This window comes from Cyprinus carpio, chromosome B8 (assembly GCF_018340385.1).
Source record: "Cyprinus carpio isolate SPL01 chromosome B8, ASM1834038v1, whole genome shotgun sequence".
NCBI lineage: Eukaryota > Metazoa > Chordata > Actinopteri > Cypriniformes > Cyprinidae > Cyprinus > Cyprinus carpio.
Window position 1 is genome coordinate 22,416,253 of NC_056604.1, and position 25,695 is coordinate 22,441,947.

Consider the following 25,695-nt stretch of genomic DNA (forward strand, 5'->3'; position numbering starts at 1 on the left):
TTAATTTCAGTTAAAGTTTATTTTATTTAATTTCTCACAGACTTATGTGCATTACCTGGCAGGACAGATTTGGGGGTTGCAGGTCTCAGTGGTTTGGGGTTTCGAGTCAAGTGCACAGTCCGAGTCAGGCAGCTCCACTTTCACTGTACCCTGCTTCTGGACACATGTGACAGAGCGCCCCTGCTCTCCCACACCACAGGGGGCGCTGCAGGGTCCAAACTCACCCACCTCCCAGCTACAACACACACACAAAAGACCCTGTCAAAATTACAGCCCTTGCAGTACTCCACGCTTTAGTGTTATCATGTTGACTTTTGGCAACAATCATAATTAGTCGTTTGAAACATAAATGTGTCTCATTCAAGTCAACATCAGTAGATGAAGTTGGACAGGTCCAGAGTGGTTTCCTATTTGGCTATACTCAAGAAAAAAGGTATTGGATTTTTTTTTGGTAATTTATAAAATGTTCTGGTATGTTTGAAAGGCCAATGATATGAATGTGAAAGACTGAGAGGCACCTGGGTGGGCAGTCGGTCTGGAAGCAGGGCTGCAGCTGATCTGGTGCTTGCGGGGATGATCTGCAGAGCTCATCTTCCAGACGCTCCAGTGTGAGCACATCCACACAGTGCTGACTGATTTTCTGGATGCCTACAACAGAGAAAGCAACCAAATTCAAACTGGGCAAGGCAATATGATAGTTAGAGACTATTAAGTTAGAAGTTAAGTGCACAGAACAGTACATACAAATAGTTGTATAAAAGTATTTTAGTGTGTTTCTCCGTCTTCTTCTGTTTTTGTAAGCAAAAATTATTAATATGGTAACTACACCAAGTTTTATCAATGATAACCCATGGTTCAAATTATAATTTGGTCAGTTGAGATACATGTAACATGTTTTATGTGCTCAGAATGTCACTGCTGTGTTACCTGTGCCGCAGGTCACTGAGCAGACAGATATGACAGTGGACCATCTGCCTTTAGCAGCTCTCTCCGCTGAAACAGCTTCAGACGAATAGTACTGGTATGAGATGTTTGGGGTGGTAAGGTCTCCATACTCTTGCCCGTATTTACGAAACACCTGAAAATATAAATATAGCAAATAAACAGTCTTTGTTACAAATGAGTGATAACATCCAAAATAGTCACAAATAAGAAAGATCCAGTAAAGAGAAAGATGCTGCAGACCTGTATGTGGATTTTGTCTGTGACTGGTCCAGAGATAGTGAGCTCTTCAGTTTGAGGCAGGTGGTCAGGTGTGAGGTACAGGTTATAGATTAAGGGGCTTTTCTCCAGAGGTGAGGGGTATGTGATGCTCAGGCCTGGGCTTCCATCTCCAGACACCACATATTTATCATTTAATAACACCGCTGCAGGAAATAGAGGGACATTTCTTTCATATCATTTTTTAACTGTATTGACAGTTTCTTTGGAAATACTGTACTCAGATAAAATCTGAATGTCTGTCAATGGAACAAATGCCACTTAAAAAAGACAATCCTTCCAGGCCGATGCATCTAGATTGGCCAGATTTTTAATAAATTAATATGAATATGAAATGTGTATATCAAGTGTAATGCATTCTAAACTATTTAATACTGGAATCTTCTGCTGGTTTCATTCTCTAAGATACACAACTTAAACCCTCTTATTCCACCATACTACAGGATTTCAATACTAAACTGTGTTTAAAAACAATATTTAGTTTTACTTCTAACAGGACTGACAACTGTATTCTGTTGAATGTACTGTAGCTATACTCACCAAGGTGTGTAAAAACTGGCTTGGTGTTAATCACATGAACCTGAGAGGCGTTCAGAGGAAGGCTGAGGAATGTGACATACTCTGAAAAGACAACAAACAGAGGTTATTATTCATGTTTGAAAGCAAATGACTGGACAAATGATGGATATATGTCTGAGAATGACCGCTGCTTACCTCCAGCCTCTCCGCCTGAATAGGTGTTTGAGATGAACTTACAGGTGGAGCCATTGCCCCCACACACCCCACACACATCCGCAACCTTCCCAGAATGCATTACTCCATCACACCCAAAAAGCTAAGTCGGGAAGTAAACAGTATGGACAAATTAATTTTAAATGTTAAATATTGGACTGTGTCCAATGATACTCAATACCCAATGAAAGCTGTGTACTAAATAAGTAAACTTAGTTTACATTTTTTTGTCTGGCATTACCTGGCACTTTCCACCCAGACAGGCAGAAATGGAACCACGTGGTGCAGTATGTGCAGCTTCACACCGCGTCCCATCGATGAACTGAGACCCACGACTAACCATGAAGTCCTGCTCACGTGAGCGACACATCAGTTTACACTGAGCATCACCTGGAAGGGAGAGAAAGACATGAGAACAGAGAAAACAACAAAAGATAAACTGAACAGGAAGATGCTTATGGGTGCACCTGAGCTGTAGCCGACAGCAGGGATCCAGGTGTAGACTGAGCTGGAGTCTGGAGACACTGACAGAAGCTTCTGGTCTGTGGCTGAGCACTGCTGAGACATGAACTCCAGCTGAGTCGACTCACAGGACTGGAACAAAGACACGCATGTCACTTTAAACCATCAGTTAATCTGCTTTTATTTCATTTTACAGAAGGCAATCTCAATTAAAGTTAGGTTTTCAAGCTTTCTTGCATTTTACATTACAACTTATCATCTCTCTGACCATTAAACAGGCTGTTTTTGTTACTGTACATTTAACACCTATATATGCAAATGACCTTTGTTATTACTCTAGGTGAGGGATTTCAAAACTGGGCTTTTTTTGAGAGTTTGTTGGGGGAACCGCAGGGGATTTGCAAATTGATGAATAGCTAATAATGAATAAAATCTTAAAAATGTTTAGGACCTGCTTTAAAAAAGAAGTAATATTTTATTTGTTTACTGCAACACAAAACATTGAACATGCAAATTTGCTGTTAAATTATTTAAATATGTTTTATGACCCAGAGATTCATCTGACAAAAAAAGCTCTAGATTAATGTTAATTTATAATTATATATAACCATTGATTATTGCTAATTAGGGTTTGTTTATAATGCATTGACTAATATTAAATTTACACACTTTGAATGGCTGAAAATAGCAAAAACTTAACATACACTTTCATTTAAAAGTCTGGGATCGTAAAATTGTAAAAATGTTTTTGAAAGTCTTTTCTGCTCACCAATGCTGCAATTATTTGATTTAAAAAAAAAAAAAAAAAAAAAAACAGTAAAAATTATAACAATTTAAATAAACGTTTTCCATTTGAATATATCTAAAAATGTTGTCATTTATTCCTGAGAAATTATTATATATAAGATACATTTCTTTTTATTATCAATGTTGAAAACAATATATTTTTTAAAACTGTGATTTCGTTTTGATAAATAGAAAGTTCAAAATAACAGCATTTATATTTTTTAGTAAAAAAAAAAAAAAAAAAAAAAAAAAAAAAAAACATTTATAGCAAAGTACAAGTCTTCACTGTCACTTTTGATCAGTTTAACCTGTCTTTGCCAAATAAAAGTATTAATTTCTTTAAAAAAAATTGTACTTACCTCAAACTTTTGCATTGCAATGCAATTTTAGTTAAATTCTCTGAAATGCTGTTCATTGTTTGTTCATGATACCTATTGCTTTCACTAATGTTTACAGTTTAAACTCAATGAAAAATAAGGTCAAATAACAGGATGTACACTGAAGGAAAAATGCTATTTAGCAACAAATAAAAGAAAGACAAAAAAGCAGGCCAGCATACAAACTGCAGCCTCATAGCAATGTATAGATGGTGCAACCCTTCATTTGACTAACATGACCTATAGAGGCCCAGAGTAAACATGCCTGCTGGCTATTACCTGCCGATTACAAAGTTCAGCTTCTGTGTCCTGTCCTTTACAGACGGTCCCACCAAAGGCTGGCCTGAAACACAGAAATATCACTATGAATACATATATATATGATATACATATATACATATATATGAAAGTGAAAGTGACGTGACATTCAGCCAAGTATGGTGACCCATACTCAGAATTCGTGCTCTGCATTTAACCCATCCGAAGTGTACACACACAGAGCAGTGAACACACACACACACTGTGAACACACACCCGGAGCAGTGGGCAGCCATTTTATGCTGCAGCACCCGGGGAGCAGTATGGGGTTCGATGCCTTGCTCAAGGGCACCTAAGTCATGGTATTGAAGGTGGAGAGAGAACTGTACATGCACTCCCCCCACCCACAATTCCTGCCGGCCCGAGACTCGAACTCACAACCCTTCGATTGGGAGTCCGACTCTCTAACCATTAGGCCACGATCAGAAGTACTGATGTACTGACTAGGTACATTGAGTAGTGTTATTTTTCTATAGGCTCTCATCATTTCTAAGAGAAGTTGTGCCTGTCATACTGTCACTCTCGCACCTGGGGTTGTTGCACTGTCTCCTTCGGTAAGTGATTCCTCCTCCACATGTACGTGAGCAGGGAGAGAATTCAGACCATGAAGACCAAGAGCCATGAACCATTATGGAGGAACCCAAAGAAGAAGGAGACACACACCGGCCCTTCAAACACCACTACAACAAAACCGAAAGATAATGGAAAATACATTTTTCAATCAGTATCTAATACATTTAATATTTGAACAATATAATGGTGAATTTCTTTCTAGTAATCTCAAATATCTTCCAAACAACCAGAAAATATTTGAAGAATATACACCACTCAAAAAAATTAAAGGAACACTTTGAAAACACATCAGATGAGGAGTTGGACTGCCTGTTCAGGTATTGCCTCATGCTACCAGTAGTGACACTGACCCTAGCCAAATACAAAACTAGTGAAAAACAGTCAGAAAAGATGAGTTGGGAAAAAAATGTCAGTGGCCTCCACCTGTAAAACTATGCCTGTTTTAGGGGTTGTCTCATTGTTGCCCATCTAGTGGACCTGTTGTTAATTTCATTAACACCAAAGCAGCTGAAACTGATTAATCACTTACCCCCATGTCATTCCAAACCCTTAAAAGCTTTGTTCATCTTTGAAACACAATTTAAGATATTTTGGATGAAAACCGGGAGGCCTGGGACTGTCCCATTGACTGCCAAATAAATAACAGTGTCAAGGTCCAGGAAAGTATGAAAAGCATCGTCAGAATAGTCCATCTGCCATCAGTGATTCAACCATAACATTATGAAGTGACGAGAATACTTTTTGTACACACTTTTTGTCAACAATTCCTCTCCTCTGTGTCTCTCCAAAACAGTGTAGAGCCATTTTGGCAATTCTGAGCAGTGTGTATGCGGCGTACGCTCTTCTGTGTCAGTCGCCACAAGGATACGTTTTTTATGAGTATTTACTTTGGTTTGAAAGCAAACAACGCATCGGCACAGCACGGCTGACACAGAAGAGCATACGGCACCTACGTACTGCTCAGAATTGCCAAAATGGCGCTACGCTGATTTGGAGAGAAACAGAGGAGAGGAATTGTTGAATAAAGTCGTTATTTTTGTTTTCTTTGTGTACAAAAAGTATTCTCGTCGCTTCATAATGTTACAGTTGAATCACTGATGGCAGTGGGCAGGGACTATTCTGACGATGCTTTTCATACTTTCCTGCACCTTGACACTGTTATTTATTTGGCAGTCAATGGGACAGTCTCAAGCCTCCCTGTTTTCATCCTAAATATCTTAAATTGTGTTCCAAAGATGAACGGAGCTTTTACGGGTTTGGAACGACATGGGGGTAAATGATTAATGACAAAATTTTTATTTTGGGGTGGAGTATCCCTTTAACAACTGACCAGATCAATATCCCATGAGTTCAATTGACTTGATGCAACACTCTGATTAAAAAGCGTTCCTTTCATTTTTTTGAGCAGTGTATAAAGATGCATAGAAACAATAATTCATAAGGATTCATCGTTAATAAATGCTGGTCAATAGCAGTCTGTCACCTGACTGGGCCCACACTCCGTCCCGTCCAAGAGTGGAACGAGGAGACGAGTGCATGAGCTGCGGTCACGAGGGTTGATATGGCAGGACAAAACACGACAGGTTGCCTTGATGACAACAGAGAGAGAAAAAATCACCACAATACAGCTTAATGAGATATTTATTGACAAAATTAAATCTACAATCAAAGACCTGCAGTTATGAAATCAAAATTAAAATGATTTGTAAAATGTTTAATGTTATATCAATATGCTATTTGCATATGCTTCTCCTAAAAGTTGATTAAATTAATTTTAACTACATACAGTACATACTATTGAAATGTTTGGGGCCAAAGACATATCTTATGCTCAGCAAGGTTGCATTTATTTAATTTAAACTACAATAATATTGCAAAATTATTACAATTTAAAATAAAAGTGTTTTCGATTTAAATATATTTTTAAATTTAATTTATTCCTGTGATGTAAAAAAAACAGTACTTTTCAATATGTTACACCCAAACTTTCTGTATCAACATAAAACAGAGAACTATGCTGGTCAAGTGATTTGAGGTCTTTAAAGTGTTAGCATTGCTGTCAGCTCTTTGATAATTTACACTGATAAATAGTCTTCTGAGGCTCATTCTTACTCACCATGTCACCATTAGTGAAAGAGCAAGCAGTAGCCGAGCTGCCAAACGCTATACGACACTGATCGTCCACTCCATAGAAGAGACCAGGCCTCCAGTCCTGCACTGATCCACCCAGCACCGGCACATCCTTCACACACTCCGCCTTCCCAGCACTGCACAGACAGTCAACACACAGTCAACTTATACACAACATCACCATGATGAAGAATACTGCACAGAAGAAGTCTTACGTTCTCCAAGGCTGCATAGATTTGATCAAGGATACAGTAAAACAGTGATATTGTGAAATATCATTGTAGTTAAAAAGAACTCTTTTGTATTTTAGAATTGAATTTATTTCTATAAATAGTTTTTCAGCATCATTACTCCAGTCTTCAGTGTCACATGATCCTTCAGAAATCATAATATGCTGATTTGCTCAAGAAACATTTCTTATTATTATCAATGTTGAAAACTGTTGTAATGCTTCATATTTTTGTGCAAACCATGACTTTGTTTTTCGTAGATTTTTTTTCTTTTATTTTACTTGCTTTTAATGCATTCTGAAAAGTATTAATAAAAATCTTACTGGGCCCAAACTTTTAAGTGAAATTAAATAATATAAAATACAATAAACAGTGCAAGTAAAAAACTAAGATTTGAACAGAACAGAACTGAAACTTTTAAGAGTGATTTTCACAAAACCTGTCACAGCATATCATATTTAAAAAAAAAAAAAAAAAAAAGCAAAACAAGAAATTATTCATGATTCACCAAGTATACTTTTTTAAATCAGGAAATAAACAAAGATTTAGAAATTCAGAAATTCATGACAATTGTACAATTAAAAACTTTAACAAATGGTTAAATTGATCATAATTTGTAATTAAAGGCACTTTTTAACAACTTTTTTAAGGTTAGTTAGTGCGTAATGTTGCTGTTTGAGCATTAATAATATTTGCAAAGTTATGACGCTGAAAGTTCAATGCAAACGGAGATATAAAATTTTAAAATCAAGGCAGTTTAATGCCTACAAAAATGGCTCGTAGGGACTACAGGAAGTTACTTCCCGGTTTTATGACGTCACAAACCCTGATAAACCCCGCCCCCGGGATCATGTAACAAAGGGGTCGAGGCCATGCTGCGCTGCTTTAGAGAAGAGGAAAAGTTGTTGCCATGCCGTCAAAACTAGGGGTGCATGAAAACATCTATTCATATATGAATCGTGATTTTGTCTTCTAACAATTCTAATGGATTCACAAATTTAAAATCAATGCTGTAAAGCAGTGGTTCTTAATCCTGTTCCTCGCGTTCCCTTGCTCTGCATCTCTCTCTCTCTCTCATTCAGATCATTAGCTCAGCTCCAACAATGAACAGTTCCAATTATACACTTATTTTCACATAGCTATGAGAAGAGTTAAACTTGGACACATGTGCGGTTGCCGTACTGTATTAAAGCTTTAATAAGGATAAAACCGTATATTAGAAGAAGAAACAGTCGAGCGACAGATAAGGACAGCAGTTTGTAAGTGTTTTGCCTAGTTTTCTCATTAGACTACTGCGTGATCGTCGTTGCTAGGAAAACTTTGCTTTAATAAATGTGTCTTACCCTGGTAAATACGTGTGAAGTGGTGTTTGGTTTTGCGTTTGCCTATCGTGGGACTGGACAGCTTCGGTCTGCTAAATAGGGAGGCGTGACCAGCTGACTTCAATCACAGGTAATCAGGCAAATATATAATTGGTAAGTGTCACCGCGGCAGCGGTCGCGGCAACCCTCGTGTGAAGCCTCCTCGTGTGAAGACCGATGAGTGTAAAGACCATCGACTCTACCTGCGCGACTCCACCAAGCAAGGACACCGACAGGGCACTTGATCACTATGTGCTTTCAGATCTCTACTATTACTACGAACACTCAGAGAGCACGCTATGTACGTCGAAGGAAGGCCTGCCCGACAAATCTAAGGCCTGTCCCTCTGACCTCTACTGCTACGCTCTCTATTCCAGTTGGTCTCTGGAACTGCCAGTCTGCTGTTAACAAAGCAGACTTCATTTCTTCTATTGCTACTCATTCCAGTCTCAACCTCATTGCACTGACTGAGACTTGGATCAAACCTGAAGACACTGCCACTCCCGCAGCCATCTCCACTCATTTCACTTGTTCCCACACCCCTCGTACGACTGGGAGGGGTGGAGGTACTGGTCTCCTTATATCAAAAGATTGGAAATTTGATCTTCAACCACCACCTACAGGTAATGGTTCATTTGAATCAGCTCTGGACACGAACAGTGCTACGGACACATTTTGCTCCACTCTAACCTCTTGCTTGGACAACTTTTGCCCACTATCGTCTAGACCAGCACGCTCCACCCCTTCTGCCCCCTGGCTGTCCAATGTTCTCCGTGAACATCGCTCTAAACTCAGGGCTGCAGAGAGGAAATGGCATAAATCAAGAAACTCTACCGACCTCAGTGTGTATCAGTCTCTCCTCTCTTCCTTCTCTGCAAACATCTTCACTGCTAAAACATCATACTACCATGACAAAATTAACAACTGTTGTGACACTCGGACACTCTTCAAAACCTTCTCTTCTCTTCTTAATCTGCCTACTCCTCCTCCTCCTCCTCCTCCATCGACTCTTACAGCTGACGACTTTGCAGTTTTCTTTACAAATAAGACAAGAACCATCAGCGACCAATTCTCCACACCGCAGACTGAGGATAACTTCACAACGACTAATGCACACTCTCTCTCCTCCTTCTCTCCACTCTAAGAGACGGACGTTTCCAAACTTATCCTGTCCAGTCATCCTACTACTTGCCCACTTGATCCGATCCCCACTCACCTCCTTCAAGCGATTTCTTCTTCAGTTATACCTTCACTTACTCACATTATCAACTCCTCTCTTCACTCTGGAATATTTCTCTCAGCATTTAAGCAGGCTCTGGTAAGCCCACTGCTGAAGAAACCATCTCTCAATCCAGCACTTCTAGAAAAGTACAGACCGGTATCCCTTCTTCCATTCATTGCAAAGACACTTGAACGAGCTGTGTTCAACCAGCTCTCTATGTTTCATGTACAGAACAACCTCCTGGACAGCAACCAATCTGGCTTCAAAAGCAGCCACTCAACTGAGACTGCCCTGCTCTCGGTTACTGAAGCCCTGTGACTGGCAAGAGCAGCTTCCAAATCCTCAGTACTCATTTTGCTGGACCTGTCTGCTGCTTTTGACACCGTTAATCACCAGATTCTCCTATCCACCCTCAGAAAGATGGGCATCTCTGGAACTGCACTCCAGTGGCTTAACTCCTACCTTTCTGATAGATCCTTCATGGTGTCTTGGAGGGGTGAAGTTTCTAAGTCACAACAACTTGCTACTGGGGTTCCTCAAGGCTCAGTACTTGGACCACTTCTCTTCTCCATCTACATGACGTCATTAGGATCTGTCATTCAGAAGCATGGCTTTTCCTATCACTGCTACGCTGATGACACTCAACTCTACTTCTCATTCCAACCAGATGACCCGACGGTAGTTGCTCGCATTTTAGCCTGTCTGCGTGACATTTCTAGCTGGATGAATGACCATCACCTTCAGCTTAACCTTACTAAGACTGAACTGCTGGTGGTTCCAGCTAACCCATTGTTTCATCACAACTTCTCTGTACAGCTGGGTTCGTCAACCATAACTCCTTCCAGGACAGCCAGAAACCTAGGAGTTGTGATGGATGATCAGTTAAGCTTCACCGACCATATTGCTACAACGACCCGGTCCTGCAGATTTGCCTTATACAACATTAGGAATATTAGACCATTCCTGTCAGAGCAAGCCACCCAACTTCTTGTCCAAGCTCTTGTTCTCTCCAGACTGGAGTATTGTAATGCTCTCCTGGCGGCCCTTCCTGCATGTTCTATCAAGCCTCTGCAACTGATCCAGAATGCAGCAGCGAGGGTTGTCTTCAATGAGCCAAAAACAGCTCATTTTATTCCTCTCCTCATCAGGTTACACTGGCTACCAGTAGCCACTCGCATTAAATTCAAGGTACTGATGCTTGCCTACAAGACGACCACTGGCACGGCGCCAACATACCTAAGCTCATTAGTTCAATCTTATGCCCCCTCCAGAAGTTTGCGCTCTGCAAGTGAACGACGCCTTGTGGTGCCATCCCAAAGAGGTTTAAAATCACTCTCACTGACTTTTTCCTGGACTGCGCCCAGCTGGTGGAATGACCTCCCGATCTCAATTCGAACAGCTGAGTCTTTACTCATTTTCAAAAAACATCTTAAGACTCATCTTTTTCGCCTGCACTTAACCAACTAATACTAGTACTTACCTTTTCTTTTTCTTGTCTGTCATATTCATAAAAAAACAACCCTGGCTACGTGTTCTGTACTAGACTAACTGAGACTTGTCATAGCACTTGTATACCGTTGTTGTTCTCTTGTTGATCTGATTGTTTCTACTGTTCTCATTTGTAAGTTGATATAAATAAAAAGAGACATCCAAAAAATCAAAAGCAAATGAAACCAAAATGTATATTAAAAGTTAACAGAAGCAGTAGCATATACAAATAACAGTGTATCTAAAAGTATGAGACAACAACAGAAAAAAAAACATACCATTAAGAGGTTCTGCACAATCCTCTTCACTAATATTCTCTGGGTCTCAATCGGGCTCAAGTTGATAAGCAATATTGACAATGTCATTGTTTACAATACAACCAGAGTGCATTCTGATGTGAGGGGCGTGACGTTTAGACGCGCACTAGAGGCGGTTTAGCCAATCACAACACACTGAGCTAGCTAACCAATCTGAGCCCATTGCGTATTTCTGTGGGAGGAGCTTCATAAAAACAGGAAATCATCAGAGCGTTTATAGGAGAAGGGACAGAGCAGTGTAGAATAAAGGTAAATTATGTGAAAAATAATGTGTTTTTTTTTTAAATGAAGCGTTAACACGTGTTAGACCACAAACACAATCAAGCCTAGAAAAAAAAACAGTCAACCACCCCTTTAAATAAAAAGTGCACAATTGCAGCAATTTTAATAGTGGTCTCAGACTTCAGAGACTGATGTGTTTGTCTGTGATGCAGTAAGTGACTGACACCTGAAGAAGTTTTGGAGCTGAGCTCTGCTGCACTGGGACCAGGTGAGATCGACACTGTTATAACCTCCGTCAGATGCCATCATAAAGCCACTGGAGCTGCATGTGTTGTCTATTCCATCATGATTTATGCCAAAACTGGAAGAAAAAAAACAATAAACCAAGACTTGGATTTCAGCAATATAACTCTCCTGTGAGCTTTAAAGTTGTCAAGCTCACCTGTGACCAATCTCATGAGCAATGGTGATGCCAAGATCAAAACCGGTATCTTCTGTAATCACACAGTTCCACTGAGTGGAACAGACTCCGCCCAGCTGGGTCACACCTCTCACAAGCTTATTCCCATTGGGTAACACCAGATCAAACTGAGAGAGAGGCACTTGATATTTAACAGCTTACTCCAAAAATGAATTGCACTTCATATAATATATGAATTTTGATTTTATATATAAAGATGGCTTCATCTTTGAAGAGTTTTAGGCATTATTTAATACCATACACACACAGAAAGTTCCTTTAATTAGGAGTGCTCTCTATGGTTTCAGTTCACACCTGGTAATGTATAACAGCAGATCTGCGTGCAAAGGGTCAGTGTCAGCATCAGGGTTGACCCTCTGACCCCACTCACACACACTTTTTAGAGAGGAGGTGATGTTTTCAGAGATCTGGATGTCTGGCTGTGGATTAAAACAAACTTTATTGTCCTTGTGGATTAATATAACGCTTGTTATGCACAGCATTAGGTAAAATAGTAATTTTTACCTTCGGCTCTGTGAGAATGACCATACGAACAAGATGAACTCTTATATTGGCGCCGAGAGTGACATCTCTCAGAAGCTCAGAGGCCTGCAAGAGTTGAAAAATATACTTAAACAATATAAAGAATCTTTGGTTGTTTGTAACTGAAAATGTAGATTAAACACACACATACGATGTTGAGGTTGGTTAGGATGTATCTCTCAGTGTCCTGCGAATGAACATCATAGACATCTGGACCCACCACCACTGCTAGCTCCAGATGTGTGACCTCTGACCCCAGAGGTGTTCGCCGCAACCTGAACTGACCTAAGACAGATGCAGATCACACAGTTTAATGAAAGCTGCAATGATATTTTACCATATGAACAGCATATAAGAAACAATTGAGGTTATATAATAAGATAAGAGACAAGTTTAAATCATTCTAAATTAAGTATTACATTTAGAAAATCATAGTATGACCAAAGTATCCCTTTGTATAGTCTACATTTTTGATTCAACATTGATGTTTATATTGTCTCTTTTTGCTCTGCTAAGATGTTGCCGTTTCTCAGCAACAAACAGCAGTGAGGTTTCATTCCTGAATGAATCAGTGTCTGAAATTGGTAAAGTGAATAATTCAATGACTTGGTTTGTTCCTGAATGAATCCATGTTTTGATCAAATCTGTTGAGAGAATGTTTCAGTTACTCATTCATAAAGACTTGCCCTGCATTCATATATGCCTACTTTCTTCATGTGTAGTATGCAAATACTAGTATGATAAGTACATAGTATGTCTTAATTCATAGTATTCATAAAACAGAAGATGAAAAGTTCTACTTCCACTAAGATTATGAAGTATGCATCTGACACTTTAAGTTACACAACAATGAGAACATGGTAGACGTATAGTACAATGTCCAAATTTCATTCACACTACACACATTTGTAATATTTGTATATAAGTTCAAATGGATGCAAAAAGTAATACTCAGGCACTATGAGATTTTCAACACAGCTTTGTTTTGTTCCTGAATGAATCAATGGTTTGAACTAATCATTTGACCGAATGATTCAAATGACTCGCTTGTCATTCACTTGTCGCCACCTACTGGCATAACAATGTAAAATGCATTAAATGAACGATGTTTGTTACTCATACGGTGAGGCACAGAAAAACATTGAAATTTGAAGCAGTGGCCAAAGAAGTCTGCATGTGTACATAGACCTACAACTGAAAAATAGTATGGAGAGAAAACAAGAATACATCCATCAATGATTCTGTTACTTTCCACTGTGGAGCTGATTTGAAACAATCAAACACTATATAAATCAAGTTGACTTGACTTGACAAGAAAAGCACTTTGAATAGATGGACAAGCTCAATTGGACAAATGTATTGCTGTGGACTTCAGGCCACTGATAGGCTTACATTAACCAGTACAATGTTCACTCACTTTTAGGCTGTTTAAGACGTGTCCTCACTGGTAATGTGTGGGTCAACAGCAGGTGAGGTACACCAGAAGGTAAATCCTTCAGATGTTCTATGTGTTTTTGAAGCACCGGGCGAATATACAGCCTCTTCTCCCCTGACTGAATCAGACCTTGCTGAGGGACAAATACAGACTATGATCAGAAATTTGTCTCCATATAGTGCTGTATATGGACAGCTCAGCAAAAAGCATCTTCTTACTAATTTGCCATGGCAGATGGGGAGAAGAGTTCTCGTATGTGCTGGTCTCAGTAACTTCAGCTGCTCGCAGCACATATCCTCCCTTTTCTTCACCACACTCACTGTTGAGTTGATCACCATCTCCAGACTCATGGGACAGGACACAGGTTGTTCATCTCTGTGTTGGCCCAGCTCAAAGCTCTCTTCTTCGCTGTGAAACGAGCACCTCCACAGCCCTCTGAAAGACTCATTCCTTGAGCAATTCACCCACACCAGCTCAAAGTGAGGCACTGAAGAGAACAAACTACTAATGTCAGGGTGTTTACATGTTTAGTTTAGACATTGACCTTTTCAAGTGTTTTAAAACCTATTATGAACCTTATGAACCTACTCTCCTATCCGTGACTAGTATTTCTCAACATCTGTGAATCAGACTCACCTGATTTAATAGAAATGGTATCAAAATAATAAAATAAATCTTGAGGTTTCAGTGATTCTAAAAAATCCTGAGAAATAAAAAACAAACACAAACAAAATAAGATTTTATCAAATAATAAAAAGGTATATTGCACATAAATACTGTAAATGTTCACAATGGGCAAAGTTTAATACATTTAATAAATGACAGTATATTTACACTTCCATTCAGTTGAGGTCAGTAAATTTTTAGTTTTTGGAAATTAATTAACTTATACTTATATATATATTACAGTTTCCACAGATATATTACGCCGATCCAACACTAATAAAATAAGAAATGTTTCTTGAGCTGCAAATTAGAATATTAGTTTTTTATTAGTTGGAATAAATTTGTTTTTAAAATCTATTTAAAAAATGTAATTGCAATAATATTTTACAATATTACGGTTTTACCATTTTTGATCAAATAAATGAAAAATCTGTAAGCATAAGACTTCTTTCAAAAAACGAAAAATCTTACAGACCCCAAACCTTGATCAGTAGTGTGTTACTTTATTGCTTTTTATATATATTTATGTTCATGTTAGAATCAAGTGAAAGTCCTATATGTTTGGAATTAAAAGTTTCTAATATCTGTAAACATTCTAAAATAAAGGTCATAATTCTGCCTTTTTCTAAGCTTAAAAGCACTTACCTTCTGCAAAGTGCATTGTGAAATCAGTAGAGCTGTTGTTTTTAACAAACTTGGAACCAGAAAGAGCCAGGTCAGAGCTCCCATGTTTGTCCACATCTTGAAGCACAGAGCTAATCAGATGAAGCTGAACATGCCAAGATAGCAGTCAACCCGCCGTACCTTCGCAGTTCTGACTGAATGTTTGAAGTTGGTTGAAAGTGCCCTGTGCATAGACTGATGTCTCACATTCTGCTTGTTTAGAAAGATCAACATAAAAGGTTATTGATCAGCAGGCCTGGGCAGGCCCCACTGAAACACTGAGTTGATGAATGACAGACAATAGTTGTTGACACACCATGATCTGTGTAGAAGGTAACAAGCTGTGCTGTGGTTGGCTCTCCTGTGATGCCTGTTTTATTGATTTCTGACATTGCTGGAAAACTAGAAGAGATCTCATGTATGAACAAACTCCAGATCACAGTACAGGGACACGAGCGGGGCACAACATTAAATAAATACTATAGGAATAACTAACAGTCAGTTTATGAGATTACCTGATGAATTTATGTATGGAAGCGCGAGACAATGATTTTCAGTGGTGTCAACCACATCATTTTAATAATGAAAAATATTAGTTTGTGGCGTAATTGTATTAGTTAACTAAATATTTAAATGTTTTTGGATTGGTACAGACTCCTAACTCTTAATTTTAAGCAAATTTGCTAATGATTTATAAATTAAATTTGGAGGGTCAAATAGAAGACATGCATGAGACCACATTTAAAACCTAGGATTATGGGAATACGATTCATTTCTGCGAATCGGTTCTTTCAGTTCAGTTAACTGGTAAAAATGACTCAGTGATTCTATCACATCATCACGACGTCACTAAAGGCATATGTATGCACATATTGATGTTTATATACCGGTTTTCTCTATTAATGTGGGAACTTCCTAGACCAAGTTCCCAGCATCGTGCAACTGCAATTTTGCTGCCATGGTTCATCTAATAAAACACAGTATCGTTTAGAATCTAAATATAATGTGCATTTACATTAATACAAAACCCATTAGATCTACTGACTGGAAAATAAATTAGAGAAGTGTAAAAAAATCTTGGTCTGTACTGTATATCTAATTTACGTTTATCCACATAACCTAATAGTACATGCTATGCGAAAACGGCCAGGACTTTTAAAGTAGTAATGTTGTTTGGGCTTTTATGTTGAAAAGCGGCTTGTGTGTTGTTGCGGGCTTCGCGCGGCTGTACGAGGAGGCGCGTGCGGTCAGTGGGCGGGTAAAAACACACAGCGTTGAGGGAGCGGAGAGGGTATGTCTGTGATGCAGAAAGACTGAAAACAAAGCCATTACCGTCGACTTGTAAAAAGAGCGTATGTTTCTATCTGGCCAATGATTAAATGTTTACTTTAGTCGATTTCGACACATTATTAGCGGCAGATGAGCTGTGGTCCGATGACGGTTGTTCGTAGCATTAGCAGCGGCGCGGCGTGGTGCAGACCAAACAGTTAGCCGAGCGTGTTAGCATCTGCTGGTTTTTACTCCCGTCGAATCTAACTCTATCCAAAACTGACTGTACATACTTAAATGTGACCAATTATATATTTACACTTGCGCTAAACCGATACAACAGTGATATAATCGCTCGCGTGAGTTTGTGTCCGTTGCTAAGGGCCATTTCACGGTTCTGTGTGTTTTTAGTTCGTCACGACGATTGATATAACGTTACGTTACCTGACGGTCTCCGCGAATCCAAACCGTTACCGCGATTATTTTTAGTCAGAACTTAGCTAAAATCTTTCCGTTGCTTAAAACGCACCGAGCTTGTCACGTAGACAGCGTTTTTAGCCGAACCATACGTTCAGAATAACAAACTATGCGAACAAAGTAACGTTAGGCGACTCGGTAGGTTTTGAGACTTAAGTTAGCCCTTAAAGGGATAGACGCACAAATGCGGGTTGTTACTCTAATATCGTTTCCAGCATTTATTGCTGTCTTTTATTTTTTTCGTGAGCTGGCCCTTTAAGATGGATGAGCTGTTTATATGTTGTTGCAGGCGTGTTTTTTTTTTTTTTTTTTTTTTTTTTTGTTTTGTTTTTTAGAAGTGGGGTTTGGGTGGGTGTGTAAGTGGACACTAGTCCAAACTATGCTTGCATGGCTATATTTAAGTGCTGGACAGATAGGGGGGGTGATAGTTTTACATGAGAAGTACAGTGCTGAGAGTTAAACGAGCCACAGGCCTGCTGCACCTGTCACCAAACCCTTCGTACACAAATGTCTTGGGAATATTTTTTTATAGTCTTGTGTGCGTGTGTAATAATATCATTCTGTTTCCTCTTCTCCTTCAGATTTTCTATTTTGTACATACATTATTTTGTATATACTGTTTATGATGACTTCAGTGGTCACTGATGCTGCCAAGGGGAATCGGGACAGAGCCCTACCACAAACCACACACACCTCACAGCCACAGAAACAGATACAGGTGAGCCGTACACACACACACACTCTTCATCAGTTAAGTGTGCCGTATGCACAAGCCAGAGGACCAGCGTATAATTGTGTGTTCTGAATATGGATGTGTAACGGTGTCATCTGTCTCTAGGCCACAGCCGAACAGATCCGACTCGCCCAGATGATTTACGACAAAAACGATGCAGATTTTGAGGGCAAAGTCCAGCAGGTGAGCAGAAGTCAGCAAACATTGTGGCCAAAAGATAGTTTTAATTTCCATATTTTTGTCTATATTCCAATACGGAGGACAAAATCTGATATCCAGTACTGAGGATGGAATTGCAGAATCCAATCTCTAAAAAAAGGAGTTTACTGTATAACACGTAATGTCACAGAATTTGGCAAAATTTGGATGAATAAATCAAACGTGGGGCTGTATGCATAATCAGATCACAATATTTTACTTTAAATATGCTTAAAAAATGATCTACTTTAAATATAATGTGTGAATGAGTATGTGTAGTAGCCAAAACTGAAGGTTTATGCATTCAATAGATTACCATCATTTTCAATAATACATTTGTGTTAAATCATAAAACACAGAATCCATTTAAATTAAAACAGACACAGAATGTCTGAAAAAATAAGAAAAAAAAATCCATAGGGCACTTTTGTTAAATTGAATAAATTTGTTGAATTATTTAAATGTTGGTTTTATTGATTTAGTTGATTAGACGTCCTTTTTTATTTTTATAATAATTATGATCTAGAACTTCTGATTGTGCACAACATCAGCTGGAATTAGTGTGGTCCAATTTTGAGAAACTTTGAGCCAATTTCCTTTAATGAATCAGAAAAAAAAAAAAAAAAAACAGGTTTAAAAATCTGTCTGGACACTCTGCTTTATTTTGAATCAGTCTAATGACTCTTAATGAATCCATCAGAGTGGTTCTTCATTCACAGCAGTTACTTTCATATTTCCCTCTCAATTAATCAGTATGTTAGTTTTTGTTTATTTTAGTTTTCCATAAATCAATATAATTCCTGTCTGGTAGACAGAATTAAATTCTAGAATCAGTCATGAACTCTAATCTTTTTGTTTTGAATTAGTCTAATGACTCGTTCTCAGTAAATCAGAGTGGTTCCTAATTCGGTGAACTGCAGTCACTTTATTATGTCTAATTCATTGAATCAAGGTTTTTATGTTTTATGCTTCATTCAAATGAATCCGTATAATTTCAGGCTGATAGATACACATTTAGAGCAGAGTTTTGTTGTAATAAATTGTAGGCTTCTTTTATAAAATCTTCAGAATGTAACAGAAGTACATTTTACCATAAAATATAACAGAACAAGAAAATTGATGTTTTGTTGTACCTACAAGAGTTTGATTGCATTTGTTTGTTTGTGTCCCAGCTCATGGAGGTTACAGGCAAAAATCAGGATGAGTGTATGGTGGCCCTTCACGACTGCAATGGGGATGTCATCAGGGCTATAAACTTCCTGCTGGAGGAGGTCACTGTCAAGGTACACGCTTGCTACAGTTGATCCTGTTTGACTCGTTTCTGATTCAGTGTCTTTTGTAATTGCATTAATTACGCTAGAAAAACTAGACTGTGTTGAAATAATGTCATGGAGCTTTTCCAGCTTTGCTAGCCTGCCATACTAGTTACTAAGCTGCTAGAGGTATTTGAGGTTAATATACCCATGATTCTGATTCTGTTGAATTATTCTCATGCTTGCACAGGACTCATGGGAGACAGTTGGCAAGAAGAAAAGTGTTGGAAAAGAAGGGACAGCTCCAGAGAGCAAGGAGAAGAGAGGTGAAAGGGAAGGCAGAGGCCGCGGGGGTCCAAACAGACGTGGCCGAGGGGCCAGCCACAACCAGGAAGGTGCGTCTTTCTGTGCGTTTGTGTGTACATGTCCTAACTTGCATGTATAGATTGTGTTTTTGCCTGAGGCAAGGTGTCCAGTTAGACTGCATAATAATGTTGTCATGGTGATTGGAGATAAAGTGTATAGGCATTCACTGCTCTTGGACTTTTTATTTTTATTTTTTAGGACGGTCGGAAGAGAACGGGTTTGATTCAGCTCCAGGAGAGAGAGGAGGAGACCGTGGGCGCAGAGGAAGAGGAAGAGGTCAGTGCATTATATGCACTCAAAGACATTACTGCTTACTAATACACTGCTGCCCCTAGAAGTGGTTTTTATGTTGATTAGCTGCATAAAAATGAGCAGTCGATTACTCCAAAATATGTGGAAAACTAACACTAACGTTCAAAAGTTTGGGATTGGTAAGATTTTTGTGTGCTTGTTTTTGAAAGGAGTCGTTATGCTCACCCAAGGCTGCATCTATTCGACCAAAATACAGTAAAATAGTAAATATTGTGAAAAATTCTTACAATTATAAAGTAACTAATTTCTAGGCTAAATATATTTTAAAGTGAGTTTTCAGCATAATTCCTCCAGTCTTTAGAGTCACCTGATCCTTCAGAAATCATTCTAATATGCTGATTTGCTGCTCAAGAAACATTTCTTGTTATCAGTGTTTTTACTCCCTGATAAGTTTTTTTTTTTTGTGATTGTTTGACGAATAGAAAGCTCTAAAGAACAGCATTTTAAAAATCTTCTGCAACAGTATAATAGTCTTTACTGACACTTTTGTTTACATTCTCTCTTATTTAAAATGATTAAATTACTATCAAGGTTTTGAAGCCCAAAAAAGTGCATCAATCCATCATAAAAAGTGCTCCACATGACTCCAGGGGGGTTAATAAAGGCGATGATAAAGCGAAGCGATGCGTTTGTGTAAAAAATATTCAATTTTAAAACTTTATAAACCGTGACATACATACAGCCAAGTATGGTGACCCATACTCAGAATTCGTGCTCTGCATTTAACCCATCCAAAGTGCACACACACAGCAGTGAACACACACACACACACACCATGAACACACACCCGAAGCAGTGAGCAGCCATTTATGCTGCGGCGCCCGGGGAGCAGTTGGGGGTTCGGTGCCTTGCTCAAGGGCACCTCAGTCGTTGTATTGCTGGCCCGAGACTCAAACCCACAACCTTAGGGTTAGCAGCCAAACTCTCTAACCATTAGGCCACGACTTCCCCAAATCTACCGAAATCTCTAGATTCCGCTAACTGTTGTACGTAATAGCGTAAGCTCCGGTGAGAATATGCTAGTCTCGTGAGAACCAAGTTTTGTTTTCAGCAAAGGAGAACCAGGTTAAGTAGTGAATTGTTGTATAAAATTAGTTTAAGAACTGATAATTGACAAGTTATTTGGTGATCCCAAAATGGTTCTTCTATTGCATTTTATTGGTTCTGTTTTGGAACCTTTATGCTTGATGCAAGCTCTGCTATCTCAGACTGGGCAGGATGGGGCCTGTTCCTGTGTTGCTATTTGTGTCACTCTGAGCAATGTTTGTAGGGCATTAAATGTGACGAATGCGTTTAAAGCAGCTGCAACTCGAGAGGGGAAGATGGTGATTGAGGGAGCTAGAATGGGACCGGGAAGAGTCATCAGAAGGGCCTGTCTTCCGTCACATGTCTCTTAAAGAGGACATCACTTCCAGTTTTTAAATGAAGATTAGTCTGTTACATCTACACATAAAATTTCATGTGCAAGAACATTAGCTAATCGTAATCATGGATATTTGCATAAAGCTGTCTTAAAGGTAAAGGAGAAAAGGGAAAGGGAGTTAAATGGTCAAAAGTGGCATGTCAAGAATTTGAATTTAATTTTGGAAAGGATACCTATGGAAAGGCACAAATACAAATTCAAAACTTTTCCTTTGTTTTCACTTGTTCTGACTGGTATTTATGCTGGTGTCGTCTCAGGTGTAGGAAGCCGAGGAAGAGGCCGAGGAGCTGGAATAAGCAGGTTCTCTCAGGGAATGGGGTGAGTATTCACGCTTTTGTCTTTCTAAATCCATCGCACATTCCTCCAATGAGAAATATCTCTGTGACAATTCCAAAAAAACGTTCTTGGTCATTATTCTTACTTGCCCTCCATTGGCTTCTCTTTGACCAGTAGGACGTTTAACCCTGCTGACTGCACCGGCTCTGCTGAGGCAGGGGAGGCTGGAAATGAGACTACTGAAGGAGCAGGTGAGTGCTGTTTATTGATCCGGATCCTGATTTCTTTAATACAGCAGAATTTGCTTCTCTAATACTTTTTACTTAATCATATCTGAAGCCATTTTCAGTGTAGTATGGATGTCAGATGAGCAGTTTTTTTTTGTAATATTGATTTCATGCGGCAGGCTCTGAATAGATGGAAACTCGCAATGCACTGATCTGATTTATGTAGTGCAGGTCATCCTCAAACCAAAAAGCACAGTGCAAAATCACTAACCAGTGATTATGAATTTCTTAATTTAGCCCTCTTCAAAACAGCTTTTTTTCGTTATCTCACCTGTGCTTTCAGGAGCCTGGAAGGACAGTGTGGAGGATTGGGCAGCTGAAGACTGGAATGAAGATGTGAGTGATTTCATGAATATTAAAATGAATCTGGAAAACTTTGAGATGTCAGTGTGTAACGCTCACTTCTCCATTTATCAGCTATCTGAGACCAAAGTGTTCACTGCTTCTTATGCGCTTGGCTCCAAGAACCCCGTGCAGCCTGGACAGGGGTGAGTGCTTCCTGTGCTTCAGCACTTTGCAGAACAGAGCTCTGATATACGGACGACTGAGTGCCACTTAAAAATAAAGAAATTGGAAGAATAATTTATTAATTACATGAAAAGTAATTTAAAAAATTTAAAAGTAATTTTACTGTGGCTTAAAATACTTTTATTTTATTTTATTTTATTTTTGAAACAACTTACATTTTACAAAATATTACCTGAATATATCAAGTTTTAAATTGGTTCATTTGATTTGTCAGCTGTCTTTGTCATTTAACAGATGCTTTTATTCAGTCATTTGTCAATCAAGTTCAAATAAATGCCATTGGGCAGTTCACACATGAGAGCATCCAGTGGCATTTTTAAACTTTGCAAATTAATAGAAAAATTTATTTAAAAAAAAAAAAAATTACTGTCTAAAATTGATAATTAAAAAAAAAATCAACATCAGTTTATATATTTAACTGCTATTACTGCATTTACAATTAAACAGTTTGAAAAGTCACTTATTTTTATTTTGTCGTAGTACATTAATAATAGTTTTCTTCTTTCATTTTTAAGTGGCACACCTAGGATTACAATGGAATTACTAATCACTCTGTCAGACATACGTTATTACTTGTACAACTTGTTTATAGTCATCTATGAAACACATTTGATACAGCTATATACAGTTCTAGAGAGGGCGATGGTGTTATTTAGCTCAAGTCAGTTCTTTTTTTGCATCATTTATTATGAATATAATTCAGCTATAAAGCTGCTCTACAGTTGACAGAAGTGACATTCAGCTCATTTCAGTTTTTATCCGATATTGTCAGTAGTGCAAGCTAGTGATTACACCGCTCTGTATTACATCTTCAACAAGTAGTTAAGAAGAGCAAGTTTAGACAGATCCGTCTACCTGAGTGCTCAGAAATATTTGGCATGCATTCAGGTATGATTCCCCTCCCTGTCTCGTTAATTTTTGACTTATGTTTAGCAATTGAAGTCTAAAAAGCAAACAGTCTTACAACTGAGCATGCAGAAACAGATTAGCAGGCATATGTAGATGCACTCTTGGAACATCCTCACTTCCTGCTTCCTGTGTTGTGGAAGCAATAGGGTAGAACTCCATCAAAAATGTATTTGATGTTTTGCATCCTAGAGCAAAGACCTCTTTTGTAGTTGTCTGAAAGTGTTTCTCTGCTCCTCAGGATGGATCTCGGCTCTCTGTTGCCTAAGGTGGCTGAGGGCGACTCTGAGCTGGCCGGATTGGAGCCGTCATGCCCTGATACTCTCACGCAGAGCCTGGTGTTCACCAACTCTCAGCAGCACACCACCCGAACACACACACACAGCTATGCATCTGCTGCTGCAGGCACTTATGCACACGCTGCATCGGTGAGAAAAACACACACATACTGGCACTGAGCACCACAGCGCTTGACTCTGCACCCAGATTTATAGGGCCAAATTCACTTTCCCATCCAGGACTGTGGCTGCTTTTTTTTTTTTTACCAGATTTAACCATTATTTACATAATGTACACTTCCCCTTCAAAAGTTTTGGAGCCAGTCAGTGTTTTTTTTTTTTTTTCTTTTTTTTTAAATGAGTACCTTTTATTCAACAAGGTTGCATTAAATTGCTAAAAAGTGAAATGATTTTAATGGATAAAGGTGACAGTGATAAGTGAAAATTTATAAATAGATTTCTAATAAATGCTGTCCATTTTAATTTTTTATATTAAAGAACAATGAAAGTTGATGATAAAATGTTTCTTGCTGTAAATCAGCATCTTAGAATGATTTGTGAAGGATCATGTGACACTGAAGACTGGAGTAATGATGCTGAAAAATTCAGCAACAATTTTAAAATATTCAAATTGAAAACCGTTATTGTATGTAATATTTTTTCTAAAGCCTTGGTGAGCATAAGAGACTTGTCATAAAAAAAAAAGAAAGAAAACCAGACTTTTACCAGAATTGACACAATCTGTCACTGTCCCTATAAATTAGCTTTGTGATGTTGTAAACCTGTTCTTCAAATTAGAGGATAAAATTAAATATCCAACTTTAGCCATTAAACTACAAAAACTGCTAATAAATCATATAGCGTGCATCATTTACTACATAGAATTCTACTTATTGTATAGTTTTTGTTATATAAAATGTCAAAAGTACCTGTACTTGGGTACAAAGATGGCACTTAAGTCTCAAACTTGATAAAATAGTGTTTTGAATGGTATATTAATTTTTGCTGTTATATAAGAATTGGTATTGAGAGTCATAAAATTTACTGACACTGCTGTTGAGTACTAATGTTTTGGTATCGTGAAAACCCTTCTGCTTTTCTTCTAGTCCATGCTGGGATCCAGGTTTCCCCAGAATGATTTACAGAAAATGGAGCCAATCAGCACACCCCGAATTGCCCCTTTGTCCAATCAGTTTTCAGGGGTACTGGGTAATGGCACTGCATCTGTTGAATTTACTGCTTCGGTGCCTGTCGAAACTACCCCTGTGACCCTGAATGAACCCAAGGAGACCTCTGTTACAACAGCTCTCTGTAAGTATTATGCGTGCACACTGGGGTTGCCCAGTCTGGGGTGCGTTTCCTGAAAGCAGCTATGGTCGCAAGTTCCATCAATGCCAATAGAATTCAGTGGCACTAATGACCATAGTTAGCTAACGATGCTTTTGGGAAATGCCACCCCAGTACTCTGTTACATGAAGTGCACATGCAACTGGAGGTTATTGGCCATTGCATCATGTCTTGTGATCAGTGTGGTTTTACACATCCCCAATGCACACTTTTACATTTGGTTTGACAGAGACTGACACATGTTGGTATATGTCTTTTCTGTCTTTAGTGGACCTGAAGCCCCAACCTGACCCGTCCCCCATCCTCGGTCGTCTGACCCAGCATCAGAATGCAGCACTCCAGTCGGACCTGCCGGCTCAGGCCCGAGACCCTGCCCCACTTCCCCCACATGATGGGCCTTCTCCAACACTGAAACGCCTCTGTGAGCCTGTCATCACCACGACAGAGCCGCCACAACCCAGAACCATCAGACCACAGAGACGGAGAGCGCCACCTCCCTCTAAGGTGACAAAATACCCTATAGCCCCTTTTATTGTTTGTCTGTGAGTTCTGTTGTAAATGTATGCAAGCGTATTTATATTCACTGAATGTTATCAAAAAACGAGAATTGAATCAAGAATCGAATCGCATCTTGTGTTGTGACAGGCACCACAATTTTGGTTGTTTGTTTTAAATCATAAAACACTAAATCAAGAAAAATGAAAACGGTCAAAACAGCTCTGGAAAAGTACAAAAGGCTTTATTATTTTTGTTTAAATTGTAGGAAATTCTTAGTTTTATTATAATTAGACATACTTTTTGATTCATTAAAATATAATTAAACCATAAAAAACTAA

The 25,695-nt window shown here is 38.7% G+C and overlaps 2 protein-coding genes across 7 annotated transcripts in view; one reads left to right on the top strand and one right to left on the bottom strand.

Annotated features, from left to right (window-relative positions):
• The window catches only part of adamts13 (ADAM metallopeptidase with thrombospondin type 1 motif, 13), a 22,144-nt gene extending 6,680 nt beyond the window's left edge, over window positions 1-15,464 (bottom strand). The window contains exons 1-21 of one of the 2 annotated variants that reach the window (XM_042730140.1): window positions 15,189-15,464; window positions 14,514-14,580; window positions 14,096-14,364; window positions 13,860-14,010; window positions 12,594-12,727; window positions 12,425-12,508; window positions 12,215-12,339; window positions 11,882-12,028; window positions 11,666-11,800; window positions 6,586-6,736; window positions 5,953-6,057; window positions 4,425-4,576; window positions 3,858-3,921; window positions 2,421-2,547; window positions 2,195-2,343; window positions 1,936-2,056; window positions 1,762-1,842; window positions 1,186-1,367; window positions 928-1,078; window positions 519-648; window positions 56-235 (exon numbers count right to left, since the gene is read on the bottom strand). In XM_042730140.1, coding sequence (XP_042586074.1) covers window positions 56-235; window positions 519-648; window positions 928-1,078; window positions 1,186-1,367; window positions 1,762-1,842; window positions 1,936-2,056; window positions 2,195-2,343; window positions 2,421-2,547; window positions 3,858-3,921; window positions 4,425-4,576; window positions 5,953-6,057; window positions 6,586-6,736; window positions 11,666-11,800; window positions 11,882-12,028; window positions 12,215-12,339; window positions 12,425-12,508; window positions 12,594-12,727; window positions 13,860-14,010; window positions 14,096-14,364; window positions 14,514-14,580; window positions 15,189-15,284 — 2,801 coding nt within the window. In that variant the 5' untranslated portion in view covers window positions 15,285-15,464. The remainder of the gene's footprint in view (window positions 1-55; window positions 236-518; window positions 649-927; window positions 1,079-1,185; window positions 1,368-1,761; window positions 1,843-1,935; window positions 2,057-2,194; window positions 2,344-2,420; window positions 2,548-3,857; window positions 3,922-4,424; window positions 4,577-5,952; window positions 6,058-6,585; window positions 6,737-11,665; window positions 11,801-11,881; window positions 12,029-12,214; window positions 12,340-12,424; window positions 12,509-12,593; window positions 12,728-13,859; window positions 14,011-14,095; window positions 14,365-14,513; window positions 14,581-15,188) is intronic. The other variant, XM_042730139.1, reaches the window with a different exon arrangement.
• A 902-nt stretch (window positions 15,465-16,366) lies between these two features.
• LOC109085722 (ubiquitin-associated protein 2-like) lies at window positions 16,367-25,420 on the top strand. Of its 5 annotated transcripts, none has more exons than XM_042730143.1 (13): window positions 16,367-16,497; window positions 17,534-17,670; window positions 17,791-17,868; window positions 19,056-19,166; window positions 19,387-19,531; window positions 19,701-19,778; window positions 21,495-21,555; window positions 21,688-21,764; window positions 22,084-22,136; window positions 22,218-22,288; window positions 23,476-23,662; window positions 24,619-24,823; window positions 25,128-25,420. In XM_042730143.1, the coding sequence occupies exons 2-13, from the start codon at window positions 17,575-17,577 to the stop codon at window positions 25,403-25,405; spliced, it is 1,440 nt and encodes a 479-aa protein (XP_042586077.1). In that variant the 5' UTR covers window positions 16,367-16,497; window positions 17,534-17,574; the 3' UTR covers window positions 25,406-25,420. The 5 variants fall into 5 exon arrangements, with proteins under 5 accessions (XP_042586077.1, XP_042586078.1, XP_042586079.1 ...); XM_042730144.1 differs by having other exon boundaries at window positions 16,421-16,558; window positions 21,691-21,764; XM_042730145.1 differs by having other exon boundaries at window positions 16,421-16,558; window positions 19,701-19,772.
• Window positions 25,421-25,695: the final 275 nt, after the last annotated feature.

Excerpts from the sequence above, each read along its gene's own strand:
- LOC109085722 (XM_042730143.1), top strand. The coding sequence starts at position 17,575 with ATGATGACTTCAGTGGTCACTGATGCTGCCAAGGGGAATCGGGACAGA. Across the intron at positions 19,167-19,386 it reads TGGAGGAGGTCACTGTCAAG|GACTCATGGGAGACAGTTGG; the intron begins GTACACGCTTGC and ends ATGCTTGCACAG. Across the intron at positions 19,779-21,494 it reads GCGCAGAGGAAGAGGAAGAG|GTGTAGGAAGCCGAGGAAGA; the intron begins GTCAGTGCATTA and ends GTGTCGTCTCAG.